Consider the following 17,797-nt stretch of genomic DNA (forward strand, 5'->3'; position numbering starts at 1 on the left):
GGGTGATTACGGGTTTTTCGGCGTAAGCCCGCGGAGATTGGATCACGCTGGATTAGGCTGCACGGCCAAATCATCCTCCCTGCGCCGGGGGGCGGGGAGGGACGGACGGACAGAGGTGCCCAGCGCCCTCCAGGGGTGGGGGGGGGGCACAGGCTGTCCGTGTGTCTGTCCATTCATCCATCTGTCTGGTCACGCAGTGGGCAAACCTCCATCCATCCATCCACTGCCCTGTCGTCCGTATGACCATCCGTCCCTCTGTCTGTCCAGCTGTTGAAACAGCCGTCTACCCGTCTGCCTACCCATCTACCCAGACATACATACAACCCCCTCTGTCCATCCGTCTGTCCAGGCTGCCAGCCATTGCTCCATCTATCATACCGTCTGCCTGTCCATCCATCCATCCATCCACCCACCCACCTCTCTGTCCAACCAGCCACTGATCCATCTCCTGGGCTGTCTGCCTGTCCATCCATCCCTCCCCCCAGTGCTGGGTTTAACCCCCAGTAGGCTCAGCCTTTCCAAGTCCCACCCCAACAGGCCACACCCCCTCAAGAAGCTCCACCCCCTCCCAAGAGGCTCCACCCCCATGATCCCCCCCACCCTATTGGGGTCACCCTGTGGACCCCCCCCACCCCATTCCTCCCAGCCGGGCTCTTCCCGAGCGTCCAGCAGTGCTTTTGGGGTCAAATCCTGCAATTTGGGGACAAATTCTGCGATTTAGAGTCAACTCCTGCAATCTGGGGCTGAATCCTGCAATTTCAGACCCATCCTGGGCGGAACAGCATTGGGATTGGGGGCCGGAGGTAGAGGCAGCAAACCCAGCACAGGAGCCCAAATTTTGGGACCCCCCCCCTCAATGGCTGGGGAGGGGAGCAGGATCCACCCCCCCGCAAAGCCTGGAAACACAAAGCGAATGTCGCTGGTGCGCCCGGGCGAGCGCGAGCCGCCCCAGCGGGAGGCCCCGACCTGCTTATTAAAGCCCGATTAACGAAGATTAAAGCTTCACGGCAGCGTCTGCCGGGCTGAGCCGCCCCCCCCGGCCCTGCTGCTGGATCCGGGGTCCCTTTGGGGCACCCAGCCCGGCCGGGGGACATCCCGGGGTCCCCAGACCCCACAGGTCACCCTCCCAGCGGCATCTTTAATGTCCAAGGACATTGAGCCAGCTCCTGGTTTGGCCGAGGATACCCATGAGCATCCTCCCACATTCCTCCTTTCCTTCCGTCTGTCCGTCCTTCCAGCCGTCCGCCGCTCTTTTTTCTTACCCGAAGGATTCACCTGCAACCCAATAAAGCTGCTGGAACCCATCGCTGCGCTTCTCCGCTCCTTCTTGGGGTCCCCGGTTTGTGGGGACCGCGTGATGATGGTGCTGGGTGGGCTGTGCATGCTACAGCTGAAAATGGGAGAATTCAACCCAAAAGCCCCTGTGGGGGAGCCTGGGGGGGGATGTTCACCCCTATAATTTCCACTCACCCCCCAGGTTGCTGCTGGAAGAGTAAAAAGTTAAGTCCCCAAATGACCCCGGAGCTGGTGGGGGGGGGAGGTGGGACCCAACCCCAAAACACCCCCCCAGGGTAGGGTGGGATGGCAGGATACACCAAACCCCCCCAAAATACCCCAAAAACAGGAGAGGCAGACGCAGGGGTAGACACATTTGTAACAATTTATTGAATGAGGCAATAATAGACACTGGGAAAACAAGGGGGGGGGTCCATGCTCTGCTACTTGCCTGGTCTTTGTCTTCTTTTTGGGGGGATGGGAGGGTTTGGGGCAGGGGGGGGAACCTCCGGGACTAAAAGAACATCATTTCATCGCCAAAACAACCCAAAAACACTGACTTGAAAAGCCACCGACATCTTCACGACGACAATAAAAAAATAATCATTAAAAAAAGGAAATGATAAGAAGAAACGGGAGAACCAGGACTGGTTTTCTATGGAAAGATCGCCCTCCCCTCGCTAAAGTACAGAAGAAATGTATACAAAGAACATCGGATTTTTCTTCTCTTTTTCGCATATAAAACAAGTAAATACAAGAATCCGAAAACTTCCTCGCAAGCGGAGCAAAGACGTGGAGAACTTCGTTAATGGCCACTTGGAAATAATAATTAAAAACAAAAAAAAAGAACCAAAAATGAACAATTAAATACCATGCAGAACTGCAGGCGCGGCGGGGCTGAGGCTGCGGGGTTTGGCCCATGGGAAAGTCCAGTAACATTCGCCCCCCCGCCCCCCCAGGGGTTTTTTAACCCTCTTGGAAAGGATTTGGGGTGACGGGGATGAAAAGGCCCCAGAGTTGTGCTGGGGCTGCAGGACTGGGGGGTTTGGGGGTCCCCCAAAGGGAAGGGGCTGTGCTCACCACCCCCCTTTGCCCCGTTACCTTCAAGCGACGCTTTTCTTGCAAAACGGGACTTTTTGGGGAGGATGGGGGGTCCTGGGGGACGGGCTCTTTGGCAAGGGGGGTGCGGGGGACACACAGCCAGAGCCCCTCGAGAAGCGTCGCCACTCGGGTCTAGATCCACAAAAATGGGAAATAATAATAATAATAACAATAACAATAATAATAAAGAAACCCAAAAGGCAGGTGTAACACGGCAGGTACGTCCGAGAGCAGAGAAGAGCAGGTCTCCAGTGTGCACACGGGGGGCCGGGCCGCTCGGGGACGGCCCCGCGCCGGGCGGGGGGAGCGTGGGACGTGTCCCCCCCTGCAGTCACACATGCATTCTTATTTCTTTTTCCCAGGAGAGGAGCCTTTTCCAAACTTTTAGGGTTTTGTTTTTTTTTTCGGTCGTTTTGCGATGAATTTTTTTATATTTTTTTAAAGTTTTTTTTTTTTTAATATAAAAGTCCACGTTTAAAATCTTCGAAACCTAATTGGCCAAGCGCGGGCGGCCGTGCGGAAGGCGCCGGGGATGCTGCCGGAGCTGCCGAGGGCGCGCGTGCCCCCCGCGCCGCCGCCCCCGCGCCTCGTCCTCAAAACGGGGGTTACGGGGCTGCTTCGCGTTTCGATTTGCTTTGAAATCTCCTCGGATTTCAAGTCCCGTCGCAATTTGGCTTCTCACTCCTCCGAGAGCAGAGTGGCGCTAGAAAAATGCACTTCACACACATCCTCTGCTTGGATTAATTGTTTGTTTTTTTTTTTTTTTCCTTTTTTAAAACAAAAAAAAAGTTAACAAAACCTTTGCTTCCAAAGCCGGGAGACTCGATGCCACCTGATTGCATCTCTGGAGAGGCGTAAAAAAATCATTCGCGTAAGAGACGAGGGAAAGAAATCACCATGATCTTGGCTCTGGGCATGGTCACTGTTCCAAGGTCACCACTTCCACTGCCTGCCCGTCCATGGTGACAGCACTGTCCGCTATCCGCGTGGTCACGGGTGCCATCGCCACCTGCACGGGGCCGTTGCCTTGGGCCAGGCTGGTCACCACCGTCTGGTACATGCTGACCGGGATCTGGACGAGACCTGCGGAGAGATGAAACAAAGATAGAAGTAGAAGTGGGGTTGGGAGGGAGCGGGGTGAGAGCGGCATGGGGGACAAGGCCATGGGTTGTGGGGGGTCAGCAGGGGCTCGGGGGTTGAGTTTGATGTGGGGAGATGGTTCTTGGGATCGAACACGTCCAGCTCTTGGTCCTCAGCACAGGACACACATGGACCTGCTGGAGAGGGGCCAGAGGAGCCCCAGGAATGACCCGAGGCTGGAACAGCTCTGCTGGGGACAGGTGAGAGAGCTGGGGTGTTCAGCTGGAGAAGAGAAGATCCGGGGAGACCTTAGTGTGGCCTTTCCGGACTAAAAGGAGCCCATAAGAAAGATGGGACGGACTTTTGAGTAGGGCCTGTTACAACAGGACAAGGGGTGATGGTTTTAAACTAAAGAAGGGGAAATTCAGATATAAGATATAAGGAAGAAAATGTTCATGATGAGGGTGGTGAGAGCCTGGCCCAGGTTGGCCAGAGAGGTGGTAGATGAACCATCCCTGGAGACATCCCAGGCCAGGCTGGACGGGGCTCTGAGCAACCTGAGCTGCTGAAGATGTCCCTGCTCATGGCAGGGGGGGCACTGGGGGACCTTTGAAGGTCCCTTCAACCCAAACCATCCTGTGACATGTCCGTGCCAGTGTAATTATCTGTGGCTTGGTGGCCTCGCTGTGCCAGACTCACCCAGCACGGTGCCACGTGGGATGGGAGGGGGTTCAGTTCGGTCAGCGTGGTCGGCTCAGCCCATGTCACGGGGCTCTCCGGCCACAGAGAGAGAGAATAAGGTTAAAGAGGAAATTTGGGAGGAGGAACCCACAGCAGACGCTGGGATGGTACCGCAGGCCCCTGCCCGGCCGTGTTCTGCTGAAGGCAGCGGTTGCTCCCATGTGTTTCTCCTACATCTGTGAGTGTGTCACCCCAGCAGCAGTCACCCACAGGTCTGAAGAACTGATAGATTTGGCTTGTCCCCACTGTGACTCCTCCATCCCCTGTCACTCAAACGCCTTCCCACTTTGGTGGCACATGAGGAGCCTGTGGCTGTGCAGACCAGGGACCACTCGTCCTGACCACGAGCCCTGGACCTGCCACCGGCCTCTCCCAAACATGAGTCACCTCCTCCGGCTCATTCTGCGTCCCCACCGATGCACCGGGACGGGTAAAAGGCGATCAGCGAGCACTGGCCAAGCCACACTGGCCCAGGCACCGGCTATAGGCACCTACACACATATATATACATATGATACATAACAGAGATAAAGGAAAGCAAACAGAGTTTCTCAGCCCTTCCCCAATCAGGGATAGGTCCCGCAAAGCAAAAAACATCTTTTTCCCAAGGGTGTCCCGGCTACAGAAAGGGATCAGATGTCCCCAGGGTGCAGCTGGCAAAGCTTTGGGTACGTTTTTGGCCACGGAGGAAAGTGCCGCTGTGCCAAAACACCACGAGTCCTGGTAACACCAACCAAGGTGACAACAAAACAACGAGGCCCCTGAGGATATTGTGATGTGAATAATGAAAAGAGGTGGAAAAAAAATAGCAAGGAGCACTGGTGCTGCTCAATAGAGCTGGGCAGGGGAGGGGGAATAGGAAATTCTGCACATTGGAAGGGCTGTGGGGCATTGGAACAGGCTGCCCAGGGCAGTGCTGGAGTCACCATCCCTGGAGGGTTGGACAGACGGACATGAGGTTCTCAGGGACATGGGGCAGTGGTGGACTTGGTAGTATTGGGTTAACGGTTGGACTCAATGATCTGAAAGGTCTTTTCCAACCAAAACGACTCTATAAACGTCACCTTTCTACTCCAATATTATCTGCCTGTACGCTTGGCAAAGTGTGGTTTAGACAAGCCAGCCTGTAAATGCTACCTCGTACGTGACATTTCTGAAATGATCCACACCTTTGTTGCAGAGAACCACCAGCTTTTAGAGGTCAACAAATCCTTCCAGCCAGCAGCACAGGACGGGCAGCCCCCAAACCAGCATTCAAACCCTTTAAGACAGCAGGTGCCTGACCCGGGCTTTCCCAAAAAAGCAGGACAATCTCTTTAGATTCAGGGTTCTGTGGCAGAAAGCAGAGCTCTGCCCCACCAAGGACACCCGTTTAATAACACGAGGCGGCAGCGCTTGGCTCGGTGTCCTCAGATAACTTACTGTACAGACAGGAAAGCTTAGGAGTTAATCGCGCTGACCAGGTGGGTGACCCCGGCGGAGCTTTGCAGCCCTTCGCCATCCCTCCTCTCCGGATCTCACGGCACTTTATGGGGGTAGGAAAGTTTCGGGATGCGCCTGCCAAAGAGCTGCCCCGTGCCAGAAGGGCTACGGCCACATCTGTCCAGTTCAGAGCCCAAGCAAGGAATTGCTTTCCTAGGGAGATGGTTCAACACTGCTCAACTAGGAACGGTGCGGAGTCAGGAGAAGGTACAAAGCTCCCAGGGTGCTTTCTAACAGATGAGAGTTTTAGGCAACAAAATACTGAAATGAGAGCTCACACTCAGCCCTCTTGAAGAAAATCTCCTGTAAGACGATTCAAGCAAACGTAGCACGTCCCAGTTGAAGCAGGTGCTGGCACAGACCTGGAGATCTGGCCTGGGATGCACCTCAAATCCCCGCTCCAGACCAACAAGCCAACTAAGCCCTTTGGGTTGCTACCTGAAGGAGATCACTGAAGTTCTCAAATGACCGTCTACTACCCATGACCAACCCAAAGACCAGAGTCCCACCACCCTCATGGACCACAGAGCACGTGTTAAAAGCACAATCCCTCCGTGCTGTTCAAACACACATGTTGGCCAGGGTGAGGCTGCTGCCAAATACGGCTTCTATCAAAAGATGGTGAGATGTGACTACCCAACCGTGGTCACCGACCATGGCCAAGCCAAAGACCAGGGTGCCCACTACCTTCATGGACCACAGAGCACAGAGCGTTAAGAGCCCAACCCCTCCATCCAGTTCAAAGTGCTGCCAAAGATGGGTGCTCTCAAAAGATGGTGAGATGTGAAGTCCCAGCTGTGGTCACTGACCACCACCAACCCAAAGACCAAAGTGCCCACCGCCCTCACAGACCATGACATTAAAACCCTGATCCCTCTTTGCTGTTAAAATGTGTGCTTTGGCCAGGGTAGGGCTGCTGCCGAACACAGGTGCTATCAAAAGATGGTGAGATGTGAAGACCCATCTGTGGTCACTGCCCATGGCCAACACGAAGACCACAGTCCTCACTACCCTCACGGACCACAGAGCATGTGGTGTTAAAAGCCCAATCCTTCCACCCTGTTCAAACACACGTTGGCCAAGGTAGAGCTGCTGCCAAAGATGGGCGCTACCAAAAGACGGTGAGATGCAAAGACACAACCGTGGTCACTGACCACTGCCAACCCAATGACCAGAGTCCCCACTACCCTCATGAACATGCAACATTAAGAGACTGATCCCTCCATCCCATTCAAACACACTCAGGGTAGAGCTGCTGCCAAAGACGGGTGCTATCAAAACATGGTGAGACGTGAGGACCCAACCATGGTCATTGCTCATGGCCAACACAAAGACCACAGTCCCCACTACTCTCATGGACCACAGAACATGCAACATTAAAAGCCTGAACCCTCCGTGCTATCAAAACATGCGCACAGGCCAGGGTAGAGCTGCTGCCAAAGACGGGTGCTACCAAAAGATGGTGAGATGTGAAGACCCAAGCAAGATTCTCTTAGGAAAGGCTGAGTTTGCGTCACCCAAAGTTTGGCCAAGAGCGGCTACATCTTGGAGTGGATGGATGGGCAGGGGAGTGTCTGTGAGAGACGGCGACACGCAGATCCCTTTCTGCATGGGATTAAAGTAAATCGCCTCAGCATCTGACGTAGGGGCCTTCCTGCCAGGGGTGGTAACGAAGCAAAGGAGGAGAGGGCTGGAGAGGCTGCTGTGCGTTAAAGTGGAGATGATCGCCCTTGGGAGAGAGACGATTAAACCACTGAGATACCGTAATCAGGTCTGGGATTGGCCCTGCGCTGCATCTGCTCAGACCTGCGCCCTGATTAGCCCTAATCTAGCTGGCATATGTTAATCTAGAGCAAGGATTTCAGACCCTTTCAATTGTATTAAAAACAGGAAATCCATTAGACAAAAAAAATAATAATAAAAAACCCACCGACAACTTTTCGAGTCTTTGAAAAAAGTACGTATCTGCAAAGCTGTGCCGGGGTGCTCTGTGAGGAACAGGGACGGGAAGAGGGATCACGTTGGATCCCATCAGATCCCACACGCTGCTCAGACCGGCTCTTGCCCGGGAAAGGACAGCAGCAGAGGTGATGAACTGAGTGATACAGCCCGTGGCCACGGGCTCCCGGCAGGAGAGGAGATGCAGCCGGGCTGTGCGGTTGCTTCCCCCTCATGAAGCCATCCAAAAAGCCCCTCTGCAAGGAGCGGTGGGCAAGACACGAAGCCCAAGCACCTCCGTTCCCCCATGCATCACCCGTTCCTGGCCACCAACCTCACCCACCTACCAGTACCTCCTGTCCTCAGCAGGGATGAGGAGCCAGCTCCAGCTGCCCAGGCGCAAGGACAACATCTAGACAGGGATCTGGAGCCAGCACCGAGGTCTTGTCTCTCACTTACCTGCAGCAAGCCAGGGAAAGAACTTTTTTGGTGGACGATCAGCTGGCTTTGCTAGGAAGGTTATAGCGTGACCAGCATCGCATGAAGGCCATGGAGGAGAATGGGTCAGGACATAAGGGTGGCCAAGGGAGATGGAAAGCTGTGGCAGGCTTTTGAGGTTGAGGTGGCCACCATGAATCAAAGGATTAGAGTCGATTGACTCCGAGACGGCTGCGGCTGGACTCCGATGCCGGGTCAGACAATGTTAATGGCTGCATTTTAACCGTGGGACTGCGGCAGGCCGCAGGAGATAATGAAACTCCTCCTGTTTCAGTAGAGAGGAGGCTACAGCTCACAGAAGAAGGTGAAGGGTTAAGCTCTACCTGTGACCAGAGAGTCAAAGGATTCAGAGGCCAAAAGTCACACGATGGCTGACAGTGACATCTCACCTGGCATGGAGGGAAGATCAGCAGCAGTGTAATATCAACCATTTTGATCCTAAGTTGCTGGTGATTGCATTAAACCACTACCAAGGGTTTTGGGGGAGGAGGTGATGTGGGTGGGATGATTCAGTGCCCTGGACATCCAGGACAGCCAATGCTCAGGAGACTGGGGGTCATAGGATGAGAAGAAACGGCCTCAAGTTGTGCCAGGAGGTTGAGGTTGGATCTGGGGAACAATTTCTTCCCCAAAGGGCTGTGGGGCATTGGAACAGGCTGCCCAGGGCAGTGCTGGAGTCACCAGCCCTGGAGGGTTGGACAGACGGACATGAGGTTCTCAGGGACATGGGGCAGTGCCAGGGGTGGGTTATGGTTGGACTCCATGATCTTGAGGGTCTTTTCCAACCAAAATGATTCTATAGTGCCAAGTTTTTGCCCTGCTTTAGCACCTCTTCACCCTTGAGAGCCAAGCAAATGCAGCACAAGGAAAATATACTACTGGAGTCTCCAACTGTTGGGCACATTCCCGGTCCTTCAGGATCTGGAACACTGTCCTACTCAGCAACACAAGATGGGCCTTTTTTTCCCCAGTATCAAAGGCTGAGTCCATTCCTCAAGGTGCATTTTTATCTCCTGTATGGTGTCCGGTAGTTGAAAGTGGCTCAGGCCATCTGCTAAGGTGCTCAAAGAGCACAGAGAGTTAACTAGCAAAGCAGATCTACTCTTCAACACTCCAGTTCCACAAACTGGTCCTTCTCTGACCACAGACAAGGTGAGGTTCACACCATCCTGGCTGCCGATTCATCCCATCGCTGCTGAGGACCCATTTGTCAGCATCTCACACGGTTCTGCACCCGATAAAGCTTATTTAGTGGATATCTCATTCCTGGTATGAAGCAATCATGGATGGAAGATGGGCCGGAATGCCAACGCAGATCCTACCACCACAAAGGTCCCATCAGTGAAGAAGCTGTAACAGTCTAAGGCAACCTTGGATGAAGCTCTTTCTGAAGCTGGTCTGTAAGCATCAGGTTGTAATTTTCGGTTTTAAACTAAAAGAAAGGAGATTCAGGCCAGACACGAGGAAGAAATATTTTACAGTGAGGGTGATGAAACATTGGCCCAGGTTCCCAGAGAGGTGGTGGCTGAACCATCCCTGGAGACATCCCAGGCCAGGCTGGACGGGGCTCTGAGCAACCTGAGCTGGTGAAGATGTCCCTGCTCATGGCAGGGGGGGAACTGGGGGGGCTTTGAAGGTCCCTTCAACCCAAATTATTTGATGATTCTATGACCTGGCAGCAGATGATATGAAGGACCTTGCTGCCATGTCTTGTGAATGTTTGGTGTGCTCTCATCACGGTGGCAACGTGAGTTTACACCTGGACAGTCAGGTTCTGCAAGCCTTGAAACACACCCTGAGTAGAAAGGTCTTTGTTGATATCAAGACAGGAGTTGTCTCAACAACTTGTATGGACATTCAACGTTCATTCTGAAAGCTTAGTCCTCATGTTAAATGCCCAAAGACATGCAGAACAGCTGGGAGAAGCTGAACAGTGTGTCGTCTTGAGGGACCTCTCAGCTGCTAATCATTCACCGAGAGATGTCCTCTTCTCAGTTGAGATGGGCTCCTCCAGTGAATGTCTTGGCATGACCCTCTACACCATGGAAAAGCTGAATGGCAGGACCCTGCACATAACATTTTCTGCCTGGTGCTCAAGCAGGAACACAAGAGCCAAGTCCTGTAGGGTGAAGAGACAGGATCCAACCTCATTCTTGACCAGACAAGACAACAGCAGCCACTGTCCACATGTTGAACATCAACTCAAGAAAGGAACCAGCCTCCTCTTCTTTCAATAAGTGCAAAATCCTTTTCTTCGGCAGCATCAGCTACAACAGAGAGCTGATCTCCTGCCAAAGCAAACTCCTGTGGGAACAGCCTCTGGAAAGGAAGGGTTGTGAGCAGCAAGAGGCAAATGGAGAATCGTTATCATTTGGTAGCCAGGAGTCTCAGGTGATGCTCAGCCCTGATGTGACGTACCGAACCAGCCCAGCGCCACAGGAGTGGGAAAGGGAGATGGTGCAAACGTTGAAAACCTTTGGGAAGGCTGGTGAAGGAGGAATTGAAGAGGGATGCTGGTTAGAGAGTGGAGTTTGTGGTTGTTAAAGCTGTGAAGCCACAAGAAATGCTGCTCTGAGTGCTGAGCGTGGAGGAGTGAGGGGCACAGGCCTGGAGTCACCAAGCAGCACAAAAATATTTGCTCTTGGCATTTATTTTATGAGGCAAAATAGAAAATGGACAATGACTTCAGTGATCATCTTGGAGCCCTAACAGAGCATCGGGTATTGTCTGTTTTTTAGCTAGTCAACATAATCTTACAAAAAACCCAGGATCTCGAAGGAGAGGTGCATGTTCCCTCCCAAAAGGACTCCACAGCCCGCTCCAAATCATCAGAAGCCATGGTCAGCTGCAGCATTTGGGGATCCACTGGCACCAGAAACGCACTCAGGACTGAGGAGAGAAAAGAGATCTGATGCCAAAGTTGATCCATCTTGCTTCGCCCTCTTGGACACTAAAAAGGGGCTAAGTGTTGAAAGCTGCCTGGTTCATCATTTGCTTCGAACACCTGCAAGAGCTGCAGGGCCAGGAGACCACCATGAGCAGCCTTAAGCATCTCTCAACCCCCTGCTAGAGCTCTGAAGACCATAAAATCCTCACGTCAACAACGGAAAAGGCTAAAAAGAGTGAAATTCTATGATTCTATGAATTTTTCCACTGGACTTTCTTGGCCGTTGACCTCCACCTCATCCAGATGAGTCTTCTCAGTCTTCCCAGCTACCATGAAGAGGAAACAAGAAGAAACTTTGCTTAGCATGACCCTACCATAGCATTTTGCAGTAGATATTCTTGTGACTTCTTTTTCCCCATCTTCAGAGGCACAGGGCTGAGCAGCCCAACTGAAATTCCTGCGCTCAGGAACGCACCACAGGGCCCCAGCACACACGGGTCAGCAGATACCACCTCATCGCTGCGTTTCGTTCCGGCTTTTGGAGACAACGATGGAAGAATTCTCGTAGGCAATTCAAAATAACCAGCGTGCAGATTTTAACGCACAAAAATCAAGCAGAGGAACATATCGCTGGGGTTTCTGAACAACGGAATATTTGCCTTTGGTGGGCAGCATAATGAAAGGACACCGGGTGTGCTTTGATATCTAGGACAGCCTGTAAATACGTCAAGACTGATGCAGGTAAGTAGGGAATAACCTGATCGTCTTTTCCAGAGTGGGACAGAATAAGATACAAACTAGAAGCGCAGCATGGAAAGCTGCACTAGATATTTGAGGGAGGACAAAAAGCTAAACAGAAGGCTAGTGAAGCTCTGGAGCAAAGTTTCCATCACTGGAAGTGTTTTAGACCCAGGTAAGACTGACGCTGGTGTAAGACGAATTCCTTTCAACCTGGTACACGAACAAGGTTTTGCAGGCTCCATTTTACATAAAGAAGCTTTGGTTCCCTGATAGTAGAATCACCAACAAGCAAATCCGAAACAGCACTAGGACGTAGTGGACAAATCATTGGCACTAGAGGTTATTTCTTGGTTCATAGTCAACCACGGGATACACTTCATTCTCCCAGCCATGCAACATGGCAAAACAAGAGGGACCTGTTACACTTCACTGCTACCGGTTTTAAAAAGGATAGTTATGCAACTATCCAGCCCTGTGCGGCTGTTTGCAGTCACATCTGTGTTCTGGCAACACGGCCGGTATCGTTGCCTGCAATAAAGGTGGCACAGCTACCAGTACTTGAATAACTGCAGAGCAACTGTGTCCTTGAATGGAAACCTGGAGTAAAGACCATTCTGCTCCTCACCCAGACAGTGCTGGAGAATCCCTGGTGTTGGTGCTATCACATCAGAGCACCGCTCAGCACACACATCATGAACTCCCAAACAGATCTTTGTTAAATCCACATTGCTTTGCATGGGAAACTGGCTTGCCAAGATTTCCAGAAATTACCATCTTGACCACCTCCCTTCTGATGGGCTGACTTTGAGAGGCCTTCAAGAGCGGGGAAAGACGAGCGATAGGCATGAGGATGTATTTTCAGAGAAACAAACCCATTCTCTGTAACAAGTTCATGTAACACCAGCTAAAACAAGTGCTCTCCAAGTCACGTTACCCTGAAAAATCCTCCGACCGTAGAGAAACATCCGCAAACTGAACGTGTCCCTTAAGATACGAGGTGTTGACGTGACACCACAGATGGGATTTCACCCGAAGTCAATGGCAGAAATCAAGCATTTCAGGAATCCTACCACACTCAGTGGTGACAAAGGAAGCAGAAGACATCTCTTAACACAGGCACCTACTTTAAGATAAGAAAACTGTCTTCTGTAAGCATGTCTTTCCCCTTTTTCTCCCCCCAGCTACTGCTAGAGCATCAATGTCTGACTCAAATTAGATGCCTCTCAGGACAAGATGAGAATCAGAAGGCTTTTCACCATCAGAAATGGCTTACTGACAAATCACAAGAAGCCCATGGAGCGATTTAAGCTCTGAGAACTTTCTAGGCACACAACAGTCATAGCTCTTCCCTACACACCCTCTACACCGTTCCTTTCAAAACCCAACAACTGTTCCACCCAACAATAGTCCTTATTCTGCAGTCCTTGTTCTGTTTGCTGGCCACAAGCGTACCTCAAGATCATCCATCATCTGTCTTTTCAAGAGCCATTCTGGCCAAAACCACAACAAAGAGAAATGTAACAAGGCACCTGAAGTTCCGATTGCAAAGCTGAGTCACAGCCGCTCGCAGACGGAGATCTCAAGCCAGTGTTGCAATCTAGTAGGTTACATCAAAGTCTTGACTTTTCCTTAGAACAGAAGATAAGCACAGGAGACAACACAAGATGCAACAAGATACAACAGCATAGGATGTGGTCAGGACAGCCCTGGAGCCACCATTTCCTCCCCTGCATCCAGCCTGTCTTCTTTCAGGGTCTGTTGTGATAGGACAAGGGGTGATGGTTTTAAACTAAAGGAGGGAGATTCAGGCTGGACATGAGGAAGAAATTGTTGTCCTGAGGGTGGTGAGAGCCTGGCCCAGGTTCCCAGAGAGGTGGTGGATGAACCATCCCTGAGACATCCCAGGCCAGGCTGGACGGGGCTCTGAGCACCCTGAGCTGCTGAAGATGTCCCTGTCATGGCAGGGGGGGACTGGGGGAGCTTTGAAGGTCCCTTCAACCCAAATCATTCTATGATCACTTCTCAGTCTCTCAGACTGCCCCTGAGTGTGACCTACCTGCTTAATATTGCCAGTGACTTGTTTGTTCCTCACCCTTGTCTCTTCTGGTTCTGTTTCAATGAGCTTTTTCCTTCTCTGCTCATTCAGAGCAACAGGACCTGCTGTCTCAGTGACCTCCAAAGCCTGGTGGACCTGGGACCTCCAGCCCTACACCATCAGAAAGGCACGGGCCAGGATGCAACACCGTGCTTCCATGGGTCATTCTTCCCCCCACACATTTTGCTTCAGCAAAGACTGCCAGATGCTTGGGATCTTGCATCAAGGTGTTGTTTTAAAGCTGATGTTTGGTTTTTTCTTTATCTCCACATCTCAGACAGAGACCAACTTTCCTCCTCTAGCTGTGAGACGACAGCTCATTGCACCAGCATCTTGGATACTTTTCTATTGTTTTCCTCTCTACAAGGGCGGAAGGGTCACATCTTAGCCACGATCTGAAACACCTCTGGCTTAATCTCCCTTATTTCTCGGTCTTTCACCTTTTCCTCTACGGCAGAGCAAGACGAACCATCCTCACAAAGGCACCTCTCAGTTACTGGTGGCTCCTTTCGGCTGACCACGGCAGGGCAGGTGTGATTGCACATCCCAGTTAATTCGACATACAATCCAAGAGAATACACAAGCCCAGTCTTCATCCCAGAGAGCTGACCTGGAGGACACGCTCTCCCTTGTCAAATGACTAACAAGATCTCTGGAGATGATTCAAAAGCTTTGGGGGGTTTTGAGTCTTGGGGGCTGTTTTTTTGGAAGTTTTTTAAGCTGCAGTACTTTGAGACAAGAACACTGGGGCGGGGATTCCTGATTTACAGGAATCTCTGTTGCTGGAGGGGACAACCCAGCTTATCAAGTGACAAACAGCTGTGCTCATGGAATTATCTCCAAATGCACCAGCATTTCCATGGAAAGAGCAAGACCCCAGTGAGGCAGCCTGATTCCAAGACTCTTCCCTGACACAGCAAAGACCCATTGGCTTCAAGTAGTGGTGACAAACATCTCCTCTGATGACACTGAGGTGCTGGAGCGAGTGGAGAGAAGGGAACGGAGCTGGTGAGGGGCTGGAGCACAAGTGTGATGGAGCGGCTGAGGGACCTGGGGGTTCAGCTGGAGAACAGGAGCTGAGGGGAGACCTTCTGATCTCTGAACTGCCTGAAAGGAGCTTGGAGCCAGGGGGGTCGGGCTCTGCTCCCCAGGAACAAGCGCCAGGAGCAGAGGAAACGGCCTCAAGTTGCGCCAGGGGAGGTTGAGGTTGGATGTGGGAACAATTTCTTCCCCAAAGGGCTGTGGGGCATTGGAACAGGCTGCCCAGGGCAGTGCTGGAGTCACCAGCCCTGGAGGGCTGGACAGACGGACATGAGGTTCTCAGGGACATGCGGTAGTGGTGACTTGGCAGGGTTGGGTTAACGGTTGGACTTGATGATCCTAAAGATCTTTTCCAACCAAAACGGTTTTGTGATTCTGTGACACTTCACAACTGCCACGCATCTCTGTTGTTGCAGCCCCTTCCTGACATACCAGAAGTCTTCCAGCCGCAATGAGGAAAATCTTGCAATTATTTTTAACATTGGAAATTATTAGTCTGAAAACCCGGGTCTTCTGCTTCGTCCTCCTTTGGATGTAGCTGAAAACTCCCATGCTTGGGAAAGAAGGCAAAGCAGCAGCCTGGTCTCCTGACCATGGATTTGCTTCACGCCTCCAGCCCTTGTGTCCTACATAAGGTCACCTGTCCCTCCCTCTCCACGGGGTTTGAGGGTGAATTTAGAGCTTGGTAGCAGCACTTGGACATCAGCTGAGGGAGGATGAAGCTGTGTTTGTTCCAGCTCAGTTCTTACCCAGACCTCACACAACATCGCTGGTTCCCCAGGGCACGTCACCCTAAAACCAAACCGATTTGGCACATGGGAGGGGAGACAAACACGCAAGGAGTGTGTGTGTCTACCTGTGAAAAGAAAGCTTTTTTACTGGACTCCACAGCCGAAAGCTTAGCGAATAACCCTCCTAAGCCTCCTTGATCGGCTGCCTTTGCTGCAGAGTGAAGGGCACACCTGATAAGATTAGCAGTCTATCACGGTCAATCATGTATATAGGAAACAACGTTAAAAATAGAGAAAATGCAGCAAACCCTACTGTCTGCTCCAGTTAGGATTCGCTTTTCTTACCGTCTGTTTTCTGTTAATCAAAAAGACGGAGCAGAGAGGTGTTATCAGCAAGTGGAGATAGGAAACACCTAAGAACAAATCAGTCTCCTCCTCTTATGAGAAATCAAGATATTAAACTGATGAGAGGACAGGTGGGTAATACAACACCTTAAAGTTTCTGGACCACCACCTAAGAGGGATCCCTGTCATATTTAGTCATAAAAACTAACTTGCCTGCTGTGCTGTTAACATCCACAGTGGCTCTTCCAGATGAAGCATTTTGTAACAGGACCGATTCTTATCCTACCTTTAAAAACAGCCTTTAAGGTCCTGTGTTTTCTGTGCGGTGTTCCTAAAGGCTACTGTGAGAATAAAGGCAGTTTTTTTATCTAAAACTGATAAAATCTCTTATTACTTGAATGACAAAAGTCCATTTAAAAATAAAAGTCATTTGAATTGAATTATATTCAGTGATTTGCAAGGATGCTCGGAGATGTTCCTGTATAAACTCTGCCAAATAATTACTTACTTCATTAAAATATGCCATATATCAGTGCTTTAAATAGTATATAATATCTACCCTCCCGTGCTGTGTGACACACGGGACAGTTTACTTCTTTACTTAGCTTTCTGCTACAACACTCGGCTTATGGTTTCCTAAAGCTGGTGGATGCCGGAAGCACATTTGTGGGGTTTTCTCTCCTTTGCATTGCTGCTTTAACTCTGCATCATGTCCGAGACCTTGGAAAAGCCGTATTTTACAAATCGCAACATCCCCACAGCCCCGTCCATCCCCACGATAGCTTGAGTGGAGTGTTATTAAAATACAGCCCCGTCCTGCTCCTCGCTAATTCTTCACTTAAATGACAATTAGGAGGGCGAGCTCGGCTTGCGGAATGCTAACAGGATTGGGCTGTAAGATATTAGCACACCCAGAGGCATGTGCGTCTCTAGAGGCTAAAACACCCATTACAAGATGCCTGGATGTAAATATATATATATGTGACACCAGATATGTTCCCCTTGAAAGTGTGAAAGGAGGAGAAAAACAAAGGAGATGTAGATATAACCCCTTTAACCCCAAGAAACACCACATAGCCAGGAACCTAAAGGAACAAGTGGCAATACCGACGACAGCTCAATCCCGTTATTCCAAACTAGCACCGCACAAATCCACTCACCTGATGAACTCTCTGCCAGGCTCCACTTGCAACCTGAATAGTCTGCTGCTAGGAAGCCTGACAATAAAATGCAAGTGTAAAAGGCTGAACAAAGGCCAAATACCACAGTTGGGGAGGGGGGAATTAAGCGGGGTCATTAACGTATTCATAGGAAATACATCATTTTGCTTGCTAGGTGAATTAAAAAATTCAGCGTCCACATACGAGAAGAAAATTCAGTGTCTAAATATGAGAAAATTCAATGTTCGCATATGAGTAGAAAATTCCACGTCCACATATGAAGGGAAAATTCAAAGTCCATATATGAGGAACACCCTAATATAAGGCAGAACAACTTAAATATTTCTACCTCTATATACAATATTACGTGCATAAATGGGAGGAGAGTAAGTGGAAGGCAAGTGTAAGATACTTTGAGATACTTCTACCGTATTTTGCAAATGTTGAGATGAACGGTTGAATTGGACCAGAGGGGCCCGATGAGAAATGGCTGCACATACATGAGAAGAGTAAAATCCACCTCGGAGAAGCTGAGGCCACCTCCAGTAAACCTCTTTACTGTTCACTGAGTAACGAGGGATGAGGAATGAATGAGAAGCAGAAACGGCTGCCAAAGCGGCATTTCTACACATCCCCAGAGCACGAGGCTACAAAGCCCATGAAATCCAGGCGCTCGGCCTCG

The 17,797-nt window shown here is 50.8% G+C and overlaps 1 protein-coding gene across 6 annotated transcripts in view; it reads right to left on the reverse strand.

The window, feature by feature from the left end:
* Positions 1–3,120: 3,120 nt before the first annotated feature.
* NRF1 (nuclear respiratory factor 1) overlaps positions 3,121–17,797 on the reverse strand; it is a 72,654-nt gene continuing 57,977 nt past the window's right edge. For 4 of the 6 annotated variants that reach the window (XM_065049382.1, XM_065049384.1, XM_065049386.1 and 1 more), the window contains one exon: positions 3,121–3,459. In XM_065049382.1, coding sequence (XP_064905454.1) covers positions 3,296–3,459 — 164 coding nt within the window. In that variant the 3' untranslated portion in view covers positions 3,121–3,295. Of the gene's footprint in view, positions 3,460–13,333; positions 13,372–17,115; positions 17,173–17,797 lie in introns of those variants that run through there. The other 2 variants (XM_065049383.1, XM_065049385.1) reach the window with 2 other exon arrangements.

Source organism: Columba livia, chromosome 1 (genome assembly GCF_036013475.1).
Source record: "Columba livia isolate bColLiv1 breed racing homer chromosome 1, bColLiv1.pat.W.v2, whole genome shotgun sequence".
Taxonomy (NCBI): Eukaryota; Metazoa; Chordata; class Aves; order Columbiformes; family Columbidae; genus Columba; species Columba livia.